Source organism: Echiichthys vipera (assembly GCF_963691815.1).
Source record: "Echiichthys vipera genome assembly, chromosome: 4".
Lineage (NCBI taxonomy): Eukaryota > Metazoa > Chordata > Actinopteri > Perciformes > Trachinidae > Echiichthys > Echiichthys vipera.
This window is the reverse complement of record NC_139829.1, coordinates 19,834,892-19,854,383: the sequence shown is the minus strand read 5'-3', so window position 1 is coordinate 19,854,383 and position 19,492 is coordinate 19,834,892. Positions and strand designations below refer to the sequence as shown.

The window sequence follows — 19,492 nt, the reverse complement described above, 5'->3', positions numbered from 1 at the left end:
GTTTGCAGTGCTGCTGGTAAAACCTGAATCTCACTTCCTCATTGCATCTGTTTGTTGACCTGTTTGTCAGACTGATATCTTTATGGCACACTGTAAATCACTTGTGCAGTAAAGCATTTGTTCCTGAACACCCCTGAATAATAGTTTTATGATCTGCATGATTTGTTATTACTGTAAGAGAAGGGGAAACTAAATTTGCAGATGATGCAGCTCTGATAGGATTGTTAACTGAGCTGAGAGTCTTCGACAACTTTGGTGCTCATAGAACTCATTGAAGGAGCTCCTCCTCTAGGAAGTACCAGGGCATTATTATTGATAGCAGACTTACGTGGAATATGAATATGCACTTTTGCCCTCAGGGTCACAGGTATAGGATGCCCAGTATGTGGACTAAAAGAGGCGTCTTTGTCCAACACAGCATTCGGCTGCAAGCTCTGATGGCATGGTCTGAATTGGCACTCTCTTGAACTTGCACTTGATATCCAGTACTGATTTTCCCAAAGTATTTAATTATGTTCTTATGATGCTCATGTTTTTATGCTTTGTTACGTTCTGTCATGTATGGTTGTTGAAGTGTATTTTAATATTATTTTAGACTCTTTGTACAAAGCCAATTCCTAAAGGTTTCATTCATTCATTCAAACAAGGTGTTACATTAAATCTTGTAGATACAATGTAAATAAATATCCCCTCTGAACAATCTTTCTCTTATTTAGCTCCAATTAATCAACTTATTTTGATTCTTTGCCTCAACTGAAAGTATTGCAAAGTTAAAGACTGCATGTGTTTAAAGCAAATTAAACTTTATGATTTATTTAAATGTTTTGCATGATACCTGTATGAGCTACATCTACACATCAAGAGTTCATCTTGAGAACCATTAAGTCCGGTATACAGAGCAGTAACTTAATTCATCCTAGACCACAGGTTCCTAAAAGATTGTATGTCAGTGCCATCTACTGGTATGGTTACGAACATCATCAGAAGCAGTTTTCTGGGTTTGCAAACAAACATGTTCATTAACTTCTGTAGTTGTTCTGTATCATAAAAAAAATCATTAATAGGCAGCAGTTAATTCGGACAACAATCGTTTATTAATGTATAAACATTTAAATGACTTACACTCACTCTGGAAAAACAAGTGGGTTCCAAAAAAAGGTCACAGTTACAGCTTTTGCACTTGTAGCTTATTTTAGAATTACGTGATAGTTTACAATTATGTGAAAGACACCGTAGTGTACCCGTTTGACAAAGGAGGGAAAGACCACGTGTCAAGTCCGATAGTTTTCACATTGTTTTTCAGTATAAATTTTACAAAAGAATATGTACATACAAACTTTGCCCTTTCTATTACATTAATAATGTTGGTATCAGTACATTATTATTAATCCTTCAATTAGTGCAAAAAGCTTTCAAACTATAAAATAAGGCCACAAGTTTTTGCCTTATAATTGATTTCTGATTCCTATTAGTGAAGACTGGTGACTTGAACAAACTTTCAGCATTACTTCAACCTGAGAAAAGGTAAAATCATAACAATTTAGATCACCTGTGCTGCCTTTACAACACAGGAAACTGTACTGGAAAGTGGAAAACTGGGATTATTTGACCATATAGAAACATTTAAGAGGTGCATATTAGACTAAATAACTTGTCAGAACAGATGTTTTCAGTGTTTTCAGGATGGCTTGGGTCAACAGCTGCATCAAGATCTCCTATTCACTGAACAGCAGATGCCCTGATAAGTAACTCTCACTGGTCACACTGTTGCCACCGTGGTTGGCCACCAGAAAGACCGTGTCTCCCTTCTTGAGGTTAATGTTCACGTTGCCACTGGCTGTGATCTTACCAGTATGCCTGCTGGTGTATGAGTGCAGAATCGGCTTTCCGTTATGCACCAGATCCACATTGGCAGCGTTGTCCTGCACGGTGAGGTGGAACGAAAACTCATAAACACCTGCGTACTGACACGTAAAAAGCCCTGTCCTGATGTCATAGCTGTTCTGTGCGTTGTAGATGACCTCACGGAAGGTCATGGGCTGGCCGGGCGTAGGGAAGTTGTTGCCCAGTCTAACAGAGAAGGCAACTTTCTCCGTGTTGCCAGTAAGATCATCAGTGCTGCGTGGTCCTCTGAGATCTGTATAGAAAAAAAACCATTGGTATAAATATACCAGCGCAACCTTCTTGTGTTGTCACTGAATGTCTTTGGCCGACTATGTCACATTTTCAAGACATCAACTCACCGCCCTCCCTCCATGGATTGAGGTCAAATGCATTGATGTTCTCACACAGAGTGTAACCGGATCCTCGAGCCCGGTACTCAAAGGGTTTTTCCGGTACTTCAGTGATACCAGTGTTGTCACAGATGATGCGGGCTAGTGATGTCTTCCTCAGGGACTCCCTCTGCGCCTCAGTGAAGACTCCTCTGTTCTCCCACCAAAGTCTGAAATTCCCAGTTATGGGTTAAAGTCTCTAAATGTAAAAGTGAATATAAAGGTGCAGGTAACACAAATGTCTCAACAACTTTAGCAATGTCAGTTATGTAACATACCGGTCCCCCCGGCGGATCTTCTGGAACTGGGTGGCAATCAGGCAGGCAAACAGGGGTCCTACTCTTCCTCCAGGGACAAATGGCTCAGCCACTCCTCCCAGAAACAAGTCGATGTTGTCAGGTGTTCCGTAGAAAGCCACAAGTTTGGCGGCCAGATCAGAGTTGTTCATGACTCGAGCCAGTTCTTCCAGATTCCGTGGTTGTGAGAGCCCACAGAACTTGCGCCATTTGTTGTAGCCTAATAGAAGGATGGGGGGGTGTTGCAATGTTAAAAAAGTGTGATCTAGGCAAAATTCATTGATTCATTGTAGACGTACAGAATCCATAGGTACAATGAGTAAATAAATACCCGGGAGTCCATGGTCTCTGCCTCTCTGCATGTTGAGGGCAGCCAGATCCAGCGCCAACTCCTTGGAGAATTTAAACAGCCTTTCCCGCAGCTCATCCACCATCATGTGATCCTGCGTGTTCAGCTTGGCTTTGCGACCCAACAGGCCTCTGAGGACTGGGTCCACACCACCTGAAGAACACGGGAAATCATTTTTGATCAACTGTATTAATTCTCTGTTTATGGAACGAGTAGCAGGTTAAAGATCTCCTTGGCCATATACCTTCAAAGACGATCCTCCACGGTGTGAAGAAGGCTTTGTGCAGCAACGGGCTGGGGTAATCAGGGTGCTCACGATACTGCTCATCAAGACGAAATATGAAAGGCTGAACCATCAGGTGAGCAAATCTGTAGGCAGCTGTGGCGAACACATTGGAGATGCTGGGGTCCACGTATTCATCATAACCAGGGTAGGTGGACAACTGTGAGGTAATTGTGTCCGGACCAACAATGTGCAGTAAGTAATCTCTGTAAGTGATAACCTGAAAGACAAAGAAGACATAGAGTTACCTTAACCATGCAAGGACATACCAACATTTCTGTAATCCATGCAGCTGAGATCCTCTCTAACCTGGAGATTTGCTCCCATAATCTTGCGCGCCTCTTGGTAGAGTCTCTCTCCGTCCCAATGAGGATTGAGTTCGGCCAGAGCACGTGCCAGGCGGTTGTGCTCGCGCAAGAACAGTGTGTGTAAAGCGGTCAGAGCAATATTTTCATTTGAGCGCTCATCACCTTAAAAGTTAGATAAAATGAGGAAAACAGAGACGTCAGCCTTGTGTGAGGAATGAATTTAACACTTTAAACATTTGTGCTTCAGTGTTTTTGCTGCCACTCACCAGCCAGAAAGCAGGGCACCTCCTCCGCATAACTATCATTGGTAATTTTGCCTCGGGTGACACACGGGGCATTCATGTTAGAGAAGGGCAGGTGTTCACGGCCGTCGTCATTGTACTCTTTGTTGACCCTCAACAGACCCCTATCAGAGGTGAGGTCGCGTAGGTTGCGAGCTTTGACATGCTCTGAACCGTACACCTGACCTGCATCAATGAAAGCTGTGAGAGCGTTCATCTGCTGACGGACGGTGCTTGCACCAAAGAGTTGACCTGTGTTGCCCGATCCACAACCTGCCGCTGACCGGAAGAAGGGCATGCACTCTTCGGAGTTTCTCCCAAAACGGGGGTCTTCCCTGGGAATCTGATGACAAGAAACAGTAAGCATCCAGAATGCATGTGTGTGCTTGTGTTGTAGATGTAGTCATGTCTTGTCTTGTGAATTTAGGCGACACTGACCTCAATGGGGAAGCAGGGTTCTGTGCGATCACAGCTCTTGTCACAGTCAATACCGCCAATGTATGAACGGATGGAGGGAGAGTGAGGAGTGAAGGTCAGGTCATGGTCAGTCCACTGTCCAAAGATTGTCACCAGGTAAGTGTAGAGTGGGTCGCTCTCCACATCAGAGTTTGCTCCACGCATGATACTGTTAGACACTTCCCTTACCTGAGGACAGGAAGAAGACAATGAGCACCCTGGTGAAAAGGATTTCTACAAGTGTCAATTTTCTCCCTGGCCATTTGTGGTGTATCCAGTAATGATGATATTAAGTATAGTACCAAAGGAAGAACATGTCTGTTGATTTTTTTCTCAGGGTCCCAGCCTTTAGGCAGAGAGATTTCATCCTGGTACTCAGCAGGGAGCCAGCGGGTGAGAGGTGTGTTGGAGGATCCCCAGCGAGTGTTTTCTCTATAGGCAAGGCAAAATATATACTCATTATTCTGTGTTAATATTTGTTTTTAGGATTAATTGCATGTCTGTTTGCATTAACTGAATGTATTTTACTATAAAATATTATTTTAAAAATGGAAATACATGGAAAAGAAGGGGGGGGGCATCATTATTAACACTAAAGGACAGATGGCTGTGCAGTTGGCCACACCTTTTTTCAATTATAATTTGTGAACTGGAAGGAAAAGTTGCTATTCCATAGTTTCCTCACCTGTTGTTGCAGACGCTGTCTGCAGTGCGGTACTTGTCTAAATTGGGAGTTGACCGGCAGGAAGGGACACGATGTCGGGGAGAGCAGCCGGTCAGATTAGCAATGACCTGCAGATCCTCCTCAGAGATCAGATCTAATTAACAGAGGAAAGGAATGAGCAACGCTGCTGAAATGTTGACATTGAAAGTGTTTATAAGCAAAGTCCAGAGAAGCTGTGAAGGCTACACACCTGTGGCATTGATGGAGCGTTTTTGACGTCTGTCCAAAGACCTCTTGATCAGTTTGACAGCATTATCCATATAGTCAGCAGCTCGTACTGCACTACGCGTTTGACCAACGGGCTGCTTCAACAGTCGCAGGATATCTGAAGGATTCATTGAATTCCTCCTCACACGTTCAATGCTCCTGTATTGTGTAGAGGTCAGATTTACAAATTCTACTATAGCAATTTTATAAACCTTTGTTGTACTCATTATTTTTCAATCACTAAAGAGTGGCCACAGTAGTTGAACAGGTTTGTACACTCACACTTTTCTGGAGTACTCATACGCTGAGTCCACATTGGCCTTGGCTTCAATCACAGCCCTTTCAATGTCACTCCTGCTCAAATGTGATTCTAAGAGCAAAAATAAAACAAATAGTGTTTAGTTGACGTCCTGGTTCATTCTTTATACTAATGTTTTTTGTCAGAGCGTTTCTGACATGATCATTGTAGGTTTCATTCATGCCACAGAATTTAGAGCATTTTACAAAATGTCTTTTGTTGCATAACCAAAGAATAAAACAGAAACATTCAAACATTCTGACTGAAATTTGATAAGTTTAATATAAAAAAAAACAAGAGGAAATGATGTATTATTTCAAACCAATCAAATATTCAATGCATTTAAAGCTATTTGTAGCAAGATGATATACTGACCAGCATTCACCTGGCATTGCAAGCCCAGGTAAAGACCAGCGGCCACCAGGCACAGGAACAGCTTCATCTCTGAAGAAAACAAGACAAATTACGATACCAATATAACATTCACCAATTTTCTTCTAAAAAATACTTGCAAATATAAAACAAATAATCGAATGAAATGAATAATAATTTACCATAGAGTATTAACTGTATCTTGAGTAATGATAGTTAAAAATAAAGTAAAAGAAAAGCTGGTGTTCTCGTTTATCCTGCTCTCAGGAGTCACTGCTGCACAGATATAATCCACTCTTTTTATAGTTTGGGTGACGCTTCATTGACGCCACTTCATTGTCAGGAATTTATTTTCGCCCAGACAATAATATGTGTTTTTTTCTTCCTCGTTCCTCCTCCCACTCCACAGATCTGCTGAACAACTTCAAGTGTACCATTTACGGAAACGGGGCAATGAGGAAAACCATCCCCTCACTGGAGATCAATGTCGGTAAATGTCAAAGTGTTATGTGATGCGATGCTTATCTCGTTTTATGCACTCTATTGCTGTCTGCATGTTTTGTGAATCCGACATACTGACACAATTTGCGTTATGATTTATTGTTTCTTTCTTTCTTTTTTGTCCTCCCTGCGTGTCTTTGTTTTTCCCCCAGTTCTGCATTTGAGTAGAAATATATAAATGTAGGAGGATATAATATAGACCTATTCGTGGACTAAGCTGTTGCAGCGAAGAGATGATTGTAATCTCTTACACTTTATTCTTGTTGTTAGGTTAAAATGTTTTTTTTTTGCACTGTCGTTATTTGCTGCTCTGTGTGCCCTGAATTGCCCCCCGGGGACAAATAAAGTTTTTTGAATTGAATTTGAATTGAATTGAATTGAATTGAATTGAATCCTGCTCTCTCTCACACTCACACTTTATAAATATAGCTTTTGAATAAAATAAAGTGACTTCCTATTATATGTTAGTTTAATTTCAGCTATTTTCATTCAGTCCATTTTCGTCCGTCATCCCGTTTATGAGAATTTTGAGAATTGTTTTTCACTTTTTTTTAAAAAAAAGGGCAATGTGAAAATGATGAATATTTTTAATATTATTATTATTATTATTTTGAATTTCTACAAATATAAATGACAGGCTAAGTCATTGTATTTGAGCCTATGTGATTCGGGCTAACTCTGGGAGCTTTTTCAGGATTAAAAGAACAATACATTGCTCGATGATGAGCAGCGCAGACTTCATCCTGGAATGGAAACAAGCAGGTTTTGTTTTTCTGAGAAGCCTCACAATGATTTGAAACCGCGCATTGCGTGACCTGCGAAACGAAAACAACGTCCTGAACCACCGCCAAAACATATATTAATACATGCAGTAGCTACCTAAATACCTACCGTGTAATACCTGAGTATAGGCTCTCCGGTGACTTTGATCTCACTTTGTAATCGGAGCATTTAAAAATGCTGATGGCTGTTGGGTATCTGATAAAGTTAAGAAGATGTCATCGTCTTGATCAACGGAAACTAAAGTGTCTTTCTTTTATTGTACCCTATTCAAAACCAATATGGAATATGTTGTATATTCCCATTACAGCAAATCAAACATGGAAACAGCCGCAGCTCATTTATTAGACGGCATGCACAAGTCTTTTTTTGTGCGGGAGCCAAGTTTAGATTGGACATCATTTTATTCTAAAGGCGTAGGCTGAACACATATTATATTGCAGTCAGAAGTGACATCTCAGAGAATACTATGTGATTTATTACCTTCGTGCACCGTGACAAAGGTGTGGTTGGCAGAAAGCCATGATCATGATCTTAGCCTCAAACAGAAACCATAAATAACTGATGTGTATTTATAATCTACTCTGACACACCTGGGATTTTCACTCTTAATTCAGGTTTTCAAGTGTGCAATAAGCCTGTGCCTTTTGGTCTATATGGTTTCGATTTTTAGTTGATATGCTCCAAAACACTGTTTGACGTTAATCTCATGGTCTCTGTGTAAATATTCCTCTGCCTTTGTTTTATATATATATATGCCTTTGGTCACTTACAGCAATTCAACATTTAAAGAAACACATTTCCAAAAGTAGAGATAAAAGCAAATACTGTACCAATCTACAGTAATAAAGCATTAAAAATCAAGATTAATTTGACATTTTTCAGTACATGTTTTTTTCTGTGGTTACAGGATGTGGAAGGGAAACAACTTTATCATAAAGTAAAAACATTTTTTCAAAGTCAGGCGAATCAAAAGGCCTCATTCCCTGGGTCTACTCGCTTAGTTTCACTCAGTTCTGGATCTCTATGGGATCATGATGATTGTTTGATCCACCAGACACTCAACAACTGAACCAAAGCCTACTGTTGCTGTTTGACAAAACTTCAGATAACACTACACTGATAAAAATTATATATATATATATATATATATATACAGCTTGATCTACTTAAAACAATTATGGCATCAGATACTTGTGTAGATCAAGCATGTAGACAATACATTTGCAATTCAACTTAAATTAAGCACTTAAGTTTATTATGTCCATTTTAATTAAACGTTACATTACTAATATGAAAAAGACAGGACCCTTCTATGTCATTCAACAGAGGACAATGAATCAAAGCCTGGAAAGTAAAATACACCTGGATTCAAGCAATGCAAAGCAAAAACGTACAATGTCTTGTGTTTTGAACAAATGTAAATGGTCCTCAAAACTATATGTATCATGTAAATATACAAACTTGTGTTTTTATCGCTGCTAACACAGATTTAATTATGCTACATTTACATTACATTTTTTGCAGTGTGGATATACAATATATATATATATATACAGTATATATATATATATATATATATATATATATATATATATATATATATATATATATATAAACAGAGTCTGTCGTGATGCTTTTATTAGTTTCTGACATAAAAAAACGTCTGTATCTCTGAACTATCTCTTTAACCAAATCACACACATTTGGGCAATTCTCTTTAATCTTATTTTGATAATTTATCTGATATTTTCACTTCCATTCACTGAGCCTAACCTAAACATTTTTGAAGCACCTCCCCCGGGGAGACCCCCGCAGACTGTGAAAACCTCTGGAACCACTGCCTTATAGATAACAGCGTGTTGGGCATTGGTTATTATGGCCAACATAGTGCTGGAAATCCTGTGTATGTGTATAGATTTTTTAAAGAAAACCCAGTGACATAATGTTACAGAAGAAAGATACAAGCTCAAATATTACCAAACCTTTAATGAGGGAAGGACCTGCTTATTATACATAAAATGTTATTTAAATGCAGCATCCTTAGTAGGCTTATTTATTGGTTACATTTATTATCAAATAATTTCTTTCAAACATGGTGGAAATTAAGCAAACTGCTAACACTGCTAATACATTTGGAGTTCACACAAGTAAAAATTACATACTAAGTCACCAGAGATCTTGAAATTATTGTTAGGCTATAAACAATAAGTAATAAGTCAAAGTTATTTGAGTACCACTCGTTTATTATGTTACATTTAAAGGGCCATTGTAGCATTAAGGGGCTCTATTGGCAGAGATGGAATCTGAACTTGCATAAATGAGTATGTTTTCTTGAGTGTACAATCATCTGGAAGATGTAAGAAAAGTAGGGGAAAAAATAAGTATCTTTTTATTACCAGCAGTTTATAGTATTGAGTGGGTCCTCTTCCGTCCGCCATGTTTCACCGTCATGTACCTACAGTAGCCCAGACTGAAGAAAAAACGCACTGGCTCTGGAGGACTCGCTAGTTCTCTTACACATTTTCTTGGCTCATGGAAGAGCTTTCAGTTGTTTGAAGTCTGAAACCATTAGATGCTACTAAATCCTAAAGCTTTAGGGCAATATAGCAGTAAATCACCAACCATTTGTTTTTGTAAAGTATGCTTATTCAAAACCAAAGGTACAATCAGAAGCAGTACACATTAAAGATACATTTTTTGTTTACTTTAACACTCCCCACCCCATATATCACCAACTTTAAAAGCTCCTCTTACCTTTCTGGCATGTCGCGCAGCACTTATAAAAATTTGAACATGAACAACTCCGCCTCCCTTCAAAGTCCCATCCTCTTCCCCCTGCCTGACCTCTGACAGTCCCTCCTCCCCCAACGGCTACGGTGAGAAAATGAGCAGCGCAAGTAAAACGGTTTGTTTGTGTACACTACCAGTGACGTTAGCGTGACTCTTCATTGCACAAATAATGTAGTATTACTGAACTATGTGATGCTGCGTTATCACATGTAATTCTGCGTTCTAGGATCAGGCACACTAAAAGGACCTGTCCAGCAGAAACTCTGCAACCATTTCCTCTCTTTGTAGCTCCGGATGAAACTGCATTAGTCTCCGCCATCGCTGGAAATCAGAGTGGATGTTGACCCGCGTCTTGCCTCTTGATGCAACAGTTCTTTGCCATTCCTTGCTATCTCTCAAAAACCAGAGGCACGCGAATCGCAAGTGGTAACAGCGGTAGGCAACTGGAAGGGATGCTGCGACGATGAAAGGCAGGAATCATTATTCATTATTTTATTCAGGCCGAAAAAAATGATTTGTCAGACTTTTATTAGAAATATATGAGGATTGAATATCGATGAGTTTCAACGCCTGGCGGATTTCTTTTACAAGTGTGCCATACGCTTATAAGGATCATTTTAAGATTTAAAAAAGTGTAAAAATGCCAGAAAGGTAAGCATTGGTTTAAGACAAACAAAATGAAAAATGCCCGTAAAGGAAATTATATATCTGGTCTCATCGTACACAGTAAAATCAGATGCTTTGAATGACCGCTGTAGTGAAGATTTCTACTTAATATCCTCCCTCCATGGACTAAGGTCAAATTCTGAGATTTTACTACACTGAGTGTAACCGGACCCTCGAGAATGGTACAGGAAGGGGTTTTCCGGTACTTCAGTGATACCAGTGTTGTCACAGATGATGCGGGAGAGTGATGTCTTCCTCAGGGACTCCCTCTGGTCCTCAGTGAAGACTCCTTTATTCTCCCACCAAAGTCTGAAATCAACAGTTTGTTCATATTTAAAAATGTGGCTTGACATGTCAGTCAGTAATGCCATTTCAGTGCTTACCGGTCTCCCTGGCGGATCTTCTGGAACTGAGTGGCAATCAGGCAGGCAAACAGGGGTCCCACTCGTCCCCCTTTGACAAACGGCTCAGCCACTCCTCCCAGCCACACATCGATGTTGGCAGATCTTCTGTAGAGATCCAGCAGGTTCCTGGCCAGTTTAGTATTTTGCAGCACTCTCGACAGATGTTTCAGACTTCGTGGCTCTGACAGCCCACAGAACTTGCGCCATTTGTTGTAGCCTAAAATGGGACACAGACAGAATGTATCCATGTTCAAGATAATGCTCAGTTATACCTGCAAAGATTCAGATTAAGTTTTTGAGATATAATGCAGTAATACCAGGGAGTCCATGGTCTCTGCCTCTCTGCATGTTGATGGCAGCCAGATCCAGCGCTAACTCCTGGGAGAATTCAAACAGCCTTTCCCGCAGCTCATCGATCATCATGTGATCCTGCGTGTTCAGCTTGGCCATACGACCCACCAGGCCTCTGAGGACTGGGTCCACACCACCTTAAGAACACGGGAATGGGACATTTTAAATAGCTTTGTGTTCATTGTGTTTGGTTTGATAACCCATCTAGTTTGGCACCAAAAGTTGATGACCCAACGGACCACCGTTGTGGAGTCAGAGACCCTTTGCGAAGGCGGGGCTCATTTAAAACAAAAGGGATGTTCTGGGGTCCACTGTCCATTGTGGTGGTGTAGTGGTTAATACGGCTAATAGATTTTAAGTTAAAGCAATCACAAAAGTGGAATCTGAGTTTGTCACACTAGAGAAAAATATGTTTTTTAACCAACCAGCCAAATTTGAATTAATACGTTTGCTCTCTTTTCTAAAACACTGGTCTCATCTATCTCAACTTATAACAGTCAGTTATGATCAGAAAAAATGAATACTTCAACCAAAGAGGTAATTATACAAAGAGATGGCGTGTCCGCCATTTTGGATTGAAGTCTTCCCCGCTTAATCTACACAGCGTTGTGTAGATTAGTCTGGCTATGTAAGGTTAATATCAAAGTAACATCAAAATAATTAAACATCATTTACCTTACTCGGTAAACATTGCAATGAAACAAATCAACAGTAGCCTAACATCCAAAGGACTAAGTTCTAATTATTTGCCTCATGGTTGTAGTAACGCTAGCTGTGAGTTAGTAAGCTAATTTCAGTTAGCGCATTAATGCTAATTCCCATTATGTGTTAACATATGTATAGCACCCAAGTCAATGGAGAGCATTGTGGGCTTTCTGTCTCTGTGGCTCCAGTGTGTCATCGAGCCATGATTTCAGGCCTGCCCAAAACGTCCTAAACCTAAAAACTGCCCCGTACAGTCTTTTCACATTAATTTACTCATTTTCCAACATGTATGTGTTTTGAAACAAATCTGTGAATTGACTTTACACAGACTTAAAATATCTTCTTGGGTGTAATTACCTTCCGAAATGATCCTCCACGGTGTGAAGAAGGCTTTGTGCAGCAACGGGCTGGGGTAATCATGGTGCTCATGGTACTGCTCATTAAGACGAAATATGAAAGGCCGAACCATCAGGTGAGCAAATCTGTAGGCAGCTGTGGCGAACACATTGGAGATGCTGGGGTCCACGTTTTCATCATAACCAGGGTAGGTGGACAACTGTGAGGCAAGTACGTCTGGACCAACAATGTGCAGTAAGTAATCTCTGAACGTGATAACCTGAAAGACAAAGAAGACATTGAGTTACCTGAACCATGCAAGGACATACCAACATTTCTGTAATCCATGCAGCTGAGATCCTCTCTAACCTGGAGATTTGCTCCCATGATCTTGCGCGCCTCTTGGTAGAGTCTCTCTCCGTCCCAATGGGGATTGAGTTCGGCCAGAGCACGTGCCAGGCGGTTGTGCTCGCGCAAGAACAGTGTGTGTAAAGTGGTCAGAGCGAGGTTTTCATTTGAGCGCTCATCACCTGCGGGACAAAACAGAAGGCTGCTTTTAATACCTGCAATTAAAGGCTGCCTTACCTCAGCTGTGTTAATTAATCAATCAATCAATCAATCAATCAATCAATCAACTTTATTTATATAGCACCTTTCATACATGTAAAAATGCAGCCCAAAGTGCTTTACACTAAAATAAAATAAAACATACCCCCTTAACATCCCCACTCCCCGCACCCTTATTCATGTAACACACACACACACACATGCTACACCGATATGTGCAGTATGGCTGATCACTGATAGACCAAGTGAGGAAACACCAGTTAACTGTGACAACCATAATGTGTCATAAAATGACTAATCTGATTGGATCTTATTTAGGTTCCAGTTATTTGAATATAGTTATAAAAAAACTACCAACTAATGTACTGCCGCTTACCAGCCAGAAAGCAGGGCACCTCCTCCGCATTAACGTCATTGGTAATTTTGACTCGGGTAGCACACATGTTGGCATTCATATTAGAGAAGGGCAGGAGGTCACGGCCGTCGTCAGTGTACTCTTTGTTGACCCTCAACAGACCCCTATCAGAAGTGAGGTCGCGTAGGTTGCGAGCTTTGACATGCTCTGAACCGTACACCTGACCTGCATCAATGAAAGCTGTGAGAGCGTTCATCTGCTGGCGGACGGTGCTTGCACCAAAGAGGTGACCTGTGTTGCCAGATCCACAACCTGCTGCTGACCGGAAGAAGGGTATGCACTCTTCTGAGTTTCTCCCAAAGCGGGGGTCTTCCACGGGAATCTGATGACAAGAAACAGTAAGCATCCAGAATGCATGTGTGTGCTTGTGTTGTAGATGTACTCATGTCTTGTCTTGTGAATTTAGGCGACACTGACCTCAATGGGGAAGCAGGGTTCTGTGCGATCACAGCTCTTGTCACAGTCAATACCGTCACTGAATGACTGGATGGAGGGAGAGTGAGGAGTGAAGGTCAGGTCGTGGTCAGTCCACTGCCCGAAGATTGTCACCAGGTGAGTGTAGAGTGGGTCTCTCTGCGCATCAGCGTTTGCTGTGCGCAGAATATTGTTGGACACCTCCCTTACCTGAGGACAGGAAGTAGACAATGAGCACCCTGGTGAAAGTGAGAAAATACCTTAAGCATCACTAAAGATGTTCTGTTCTATACTTTGTCCAGTACTATTACTGCACTACTCTCCGTAGGAGGATATATGGGTATATAAATATAGTACCAAAGGAAGAAGATGTTTGTTGACTCTTTTCTCAGGGTCCCAGCCTTTAGGCAGAGAGATTTCATCCTGGTACTCAGCAGGGAGCCAGCGGGTGAGAGGTGTGTTGGAGGATCCCAAGCGAGGGTTTTCTCTATAGCCAAGAACAAGTTAATCCTTTATTTTTCTTCCTCTTTGTCACACACTTGGCTGTACCATGCACAGCATGCCAGTCATTTCATTGAGAATGCTGGCAAGATTTCTCAAAAGGAATGTAAGCAATACAATTCTCCACTCCTATACCTAACACATTAATTTTTAAAATTAAAGGGAGATAAAGGCAGAGACGTTTTGGTAAGATTCCATTTGGCCCCAGGGGCAAAACAATTTTAAAGTAAATTAGCTATGGACATATTTGTCACTTTATCTTTTTCTGGTTCACCCATCAGTCTGAAAAGTGTTACTTAGCTCTTGCCTTACCTGTTGTTGCAGACGCTGTCTGCAGTGCGGTACTTGTCTAAATTGGGAGTTGACCGGCAGGAAGGGGCACGATGTTGGGGAGAGCAGCCGGTCAGATCAGCAATGACCTGCAGATCCTCCTCAGAGATCAGATCTAATTAACAGATAGGAAACTTTAGCTGTGGCTTTAAGGCACCAGTGTTGAAAGATTCAGACAAAAAATATTTTGAAAGCACACCTGTGGCATTGATGGAGCGTTTATGACGTCTGTCCAAAGACCTCTTGATCAGTTTAACAGCATTATCCATATAGTCAGCAGCTCGTACTGCACTACGCGTTTGACCAACGGGTTGCTTCAACAGTCGCAGGATATCTGAAGGATTCATTGAATTCCTCCTCACACGATCAATGCTCCTGTATTGCATAGAGAGGTCTGATTTATGAGCTCTGAGCTTCTGGTGATGCACAACCTGCACTTTGAATGTATTTTATAATTTTATGCTGTGCCATTTGTTTTTCTTTCTCTGCAGAATTTGTGCAGCAGTTCAACATGTTTGTAGACTCACTCTCTTCTGGAGTATTCATAAACCGAGTCCACTGCGGTCTTGGCTTCAATCACAGCTTTTACAATGACACTTCTGCTCAAACGTGGTTCTGAAGACACAAAACATCTTTCAGTTAATCTGCTCCCTGCAATCTTAAACACAATGCTGTTTCTTTATTTCCTCACTCTCTCATAATATGGATAATGCAGGTTTCTTTTAGGTGAGCAATTTCAGTTCTGTAATTACAGCACAACACTTAAAAACTCATACTCTCTGGGATCTGCTCCATTTAGATTTTATGTAAATGTCAAAATAAACTGTTAGGAGACTGTTTTATATATATCAATAATCACTATATTTAATTCAATTCAGTTTAGTTTAATAGAGGTCATACTCACCAGCATTCACATGGTTTTGCAAAATCAGGTAAAGACCCACAGCGATTGTGCACAAAAAACACTTCATCTCTGAAAAAGACAAACACTCACGGCTGTTATAACAACACTGATCAACTCATAAAATAATGAACAAATAATGCGTGGTAGCTTAAACTCGAACTATTTGCAAGTTGCAACTGTGACGAAACACTAAAGTTAAAATATTAGACAAGAAGCTTGTCCACAGTACCTGCAATGTCTTGAAAGTCCCAGTTGGTTTCTCCAGCTGCAGTCAGTGCCTTTCAGAAAAAAATCTGTTGTCTGTTTATATATAGTATTTTGTCTCGCAGGACACAACACTTTGTGACACCTAGGGCATCTTTGGTTGAGCAGATTCCAAAAGATATGACCATGTGGTTTAACAGGAAACCGCACTGCCCAGCACTTGACCAGCTGTCAATCAAAATGATTCCAATTATCCACATCTGTGAAGTCAAGCATTCCACTTTTTCGCCTTTAGGTTAAAACATGTTCCTCCTAGACAAGCAAAACGCTCAAAGTTGGTGAAGGACACTGGAGCATCTATCAAATAAACAAAGTGTAAAATAGGAAAATGTTCTGTTGGTGTCTGCACATATCAGACAGCCCAGCGTCAAAGATTTGTCATTCAAAAATATTTGTTACTCATGCCGGACAAACGTCTAATTATCACTCAGACGTGTCAGCTACAAAACAAACTTTTTTGTTTTGTAGTCTGTCCATGGAGACAAAACAAGCTCCTAAAATTAAAACTGAAACACAGAGGTCTCCCACAGTTTCTGAATGACATATGGACCAGTAGTGCGCCTCTGTCTGGTCCATCCATAAAAGTCACCAATCAACCAGTTACAGTTGAAAAGTACAGAGGATAACACACAACATTAAAGCTGCCTAACTTTGAATTTATTTTTTATAATATCTTTCTGTTTTTTAAAGCCCTATGTCTTGAACAATTTTACTTAACCAAAAATATGTTAATTGACGACGAAAGAAGGCCTTGAGTCGTTCTGCGGGGCATGACCTAAATTGAGGATTTAACTCTTTTAGCTCAAAGCTGTTTGACATGCCTGCTCAAGGAAGTTTAGGTGGCTGAAAATGTTGAGAACCTGTCTGTTTCTTGTACCCAATATTTCATTTTGACTTATTGTATTCTTTTTGTGCATGTAAATTTGAATATAAGCCTCTATCTTTGTAATTTTTTAGGATTTACCACAAAGAGTGCGTGCATTAGTCTCCTATTGTTTAATGTATTTCCGTATCAGCGTGCCAAACCCTGTGAGGCACTTTGACATATTCATACAGGCTTTTTCAGATTGCTCAAATGAGTCATTATCATTCAGTGATCAAATCTTTTTTTCAATTTTTTTTGTGACAGCTGGATACATTTTACAGACAGGAAAGCGAGCCTTTTTTATATTATTTATTTATTATTATCATGCACTCCAATATAATCTTTATTCTATAGCTGTATCTTTATCTTATTTTAGCTTTTTCTTTCTTTTCTATTTTATTTTCCTCTGTTTGAATCCTATTTGTGTGTCTTCTGCTTTCATGCGGGCCTAAAGCACTTTGAATTGCATTGTTGTTGAACGGTCCAATACAAATAACCTTGCCTTGCTTTGCTTTCAACAGGTTTAGAAAGAATGTTCAGGCCACTAATCACAGCTAAAGAGCTCATTTACGATTTCGAGTCAGCAAAGTGATGGTGAAAGACTGCACTTACAATTTTCATTGTTCATAGAATAAAATACACTTTATTATCATTGCACAGACTGTGCAACAACATTTCAGTGCATCTCCTTCAGTGCTATACAACAAAAGCACAGTATAAAAAGATTTAAAAGAACAAAACACAATCAAATATTTACTTTCATATTACCAGTTAGATCAGTGAATAAAATAAATAAATAGATAATAAAAATATTATATAGCACAGCAGACACATTTTTGTACAGCACCCTTGTGACCTTGTTGTAATGCAGGAAAACACAGAGGAGATGGTGAGAGAGGGCAGAATGCTGGCAAACCTGCTGGTGATCATGGACAATGCCTGCCATCCTCTTACATAACAAAAGTAAATAACTACTTAAGCGAAAGAGCACCTTCAGCAACAGACAACAAAGGGGCGATCGAGGAAGTCATTCCTGCCAGTGCCATCATCTATTCATGTACCTCTGCCAGGAGTACAGACACTAAACTGATCACTAAACCTCTTTAATTTAGTAAATTAGTGTCTGCTAGAAGATCTGAATACATCTATTGCTGTATTGCTGATGCATTAATTAATTAAAAATGAATAAAGTCTTTCTATCTATCTATCCATCTATACATCTATCTATCTAGCTTTATCTATCATAGCCTGTGCCTGCTGTCTTACGTAAACAATCACAATTAGGAAACTTCACAAATTCAAGTCATAGGTCTGTGATACACCGTGTGTTATATGGAGGTGCATGTCTCTCAGCTGTATCACAGTTCACTGCTGTCATGGAAAAACACCTTTTTCTGTAACAGGAACTACAGCATGTTTGAACACTTCAGCTGCCTGGAGTTTTCTTTTTTCAATGCATCCCATCAAGACAATGTATGGGAAGTCCTTAAAGCAGTGATCCCTCTGGGCGCTTTCTCAATACTCGTCCCTCCGGACACTGGTGGACGGGAGTTTATAGCAAGAATGAATTTCCTCTTATACCATCTGTTTGCAAGTCATTTAATAATCTACAAACTGACTTCTGAAAGTTGATTGTTTCTCATATAAAATGTGAATCATGTTGATTGAAGCAATTTTTGGAAATTAACCTTGTTTGCTCTCTTTCCTGTGTTAGATGAGATTAAATCGATACCACTCCCCGGTTTTCCTCTATGAGGCTTCTGCCAGCGGCTGGTTAGCTCAGCTTAGCACAAAGACTGGAAACCGGAAGAAGCCGCTAGTCTGGCTCTTTCCAACTCGAGCCACTTTCACACAGCCTTTTCACGGCGGGATGGTTGAGACGTTATTCCGCCTTGTCGTTCTGTATAAAAGCTTATAGCCGGCAGCGGAAGTGGCTGTGGAAAAGAGTCAGCCGGCATGGTGGGACTAGATGCATGCACACACACACATACACACACACACACACTTATTAGATGTGTTTAAACATAATGCTTCTTTAGCTTCCAGATTGCAAGTGTGGAGACTTTTAAACAAGAAGTGTTTATTTTTGTCACAATATAATTAAAGTTGTATTATTACTCACTGTGCACATTCAGAATTGAAATAAAATGATTTAGCATGCTTCTACATTATTATCAATTTAACACAGATCACACATAATTAAAAGCATGTTGAAGATAATCCCCAGGTTAAAGGCAGGTACAAAAGGACAGTGTGAGCAGGCTCTTAAGATGAGGAACTGGCTGATCAGGAGGAACCGTGTGACCAGGGGGCGGAGGACTCAACTCGTGCAGCAGCAGTGAATGAATGAGAGAGTGATGGACGGTTCAAAGTCTGGACCAGAGACCGCCTCAGCAATCTTCTTAACCAATCACAACTAGCCAGTGAACTTTATTGCTGTATAAATTCTTTCTGTGGGAGGGTCACTGGGCTCTTCCTAGTTATCAGTGCTTGCAAATAGCTTGGCTGATGACCAGGCTGTTATCTGAAGCCAGGGGGAGTCCTTGGCCAAGAAGAAAAGGGCTCTTTGCTGTCTTTATAATAAACTTCTTTATACCTTAAGAAGTAGTTTGGCTTTCATTAAAAAAAAGAACAAGACACCAGCATGTGTTGTAAATCACACACTTGGGCAGGTGCTTACTTCAGCGTAAGAAAGCAAAGCCGGCATAATCTGGCAACATACTCTAAACAGCCTCTGAGGTAGCTGCTGCTACTTGGCATGTTTAACATGTTCTCATGAACAGTTTCGTAGCAGATCCTACAAAAACATTTTGCCGAGATGACACACACGCACAGGCGAGTAGAAAAAG

The 19,492-nt window shown here is 40.4% G+C and overlaps 1 protein-coding gene across 1 annotated transcript; it reads right to left on the bottom strand.

Annotated features, from left to right (window-relative positions):
• Window positions 1-1,077: 1,077 nt before the first annotated feature.
• LOC310946327 (uncharacterized protein) lies at window positions 1,078-15,581 on the bottom strand (the record flags this gene model as incomplete). Its single annotated transcript, XM_083912769.1, has 26 exons — window positions 1,078-2,137; window positions 2,244-2,443; window positions 2,552-2,789; window positions 2,901-3,071; window positions 3,163-3,421; window positions 3,511-3,671; window positions 3,776-4,133; window positions 4,229-4,435; window positions 4,549-4,678; window positions 4,932-5,064; window positions 5,161-5,336; window positions 5,460-5,547; window positions 5,851-5,917; window positions 9,886-9,889; window positions 10,693-10,896; window positions 10,971-11,208; window positions 11,309-11,479; window positions 12,405-12,663; window positions 12,753-12,913; window positions 13,327-13,687; window positions 13,783-13,989; window positions 14,137-14,266; window positions 14,593-14,725; window positions 14,810-14,985; window positions 15,138-15,225; window positions 15,515-15,581. The coding sequence occupies 26 exons, from the start codon at window positions 15,579-15,581 to the stop codon at window positions 1,716-1,718; spliced, it is 4,809 nt and encodes a 1,602-aa protein (XP_083768895.1). The 3' UTR covers window positions 1,078-1,715.
• Window positions 15,582-19,492: the final 3,911 nt, after the last annotated feature.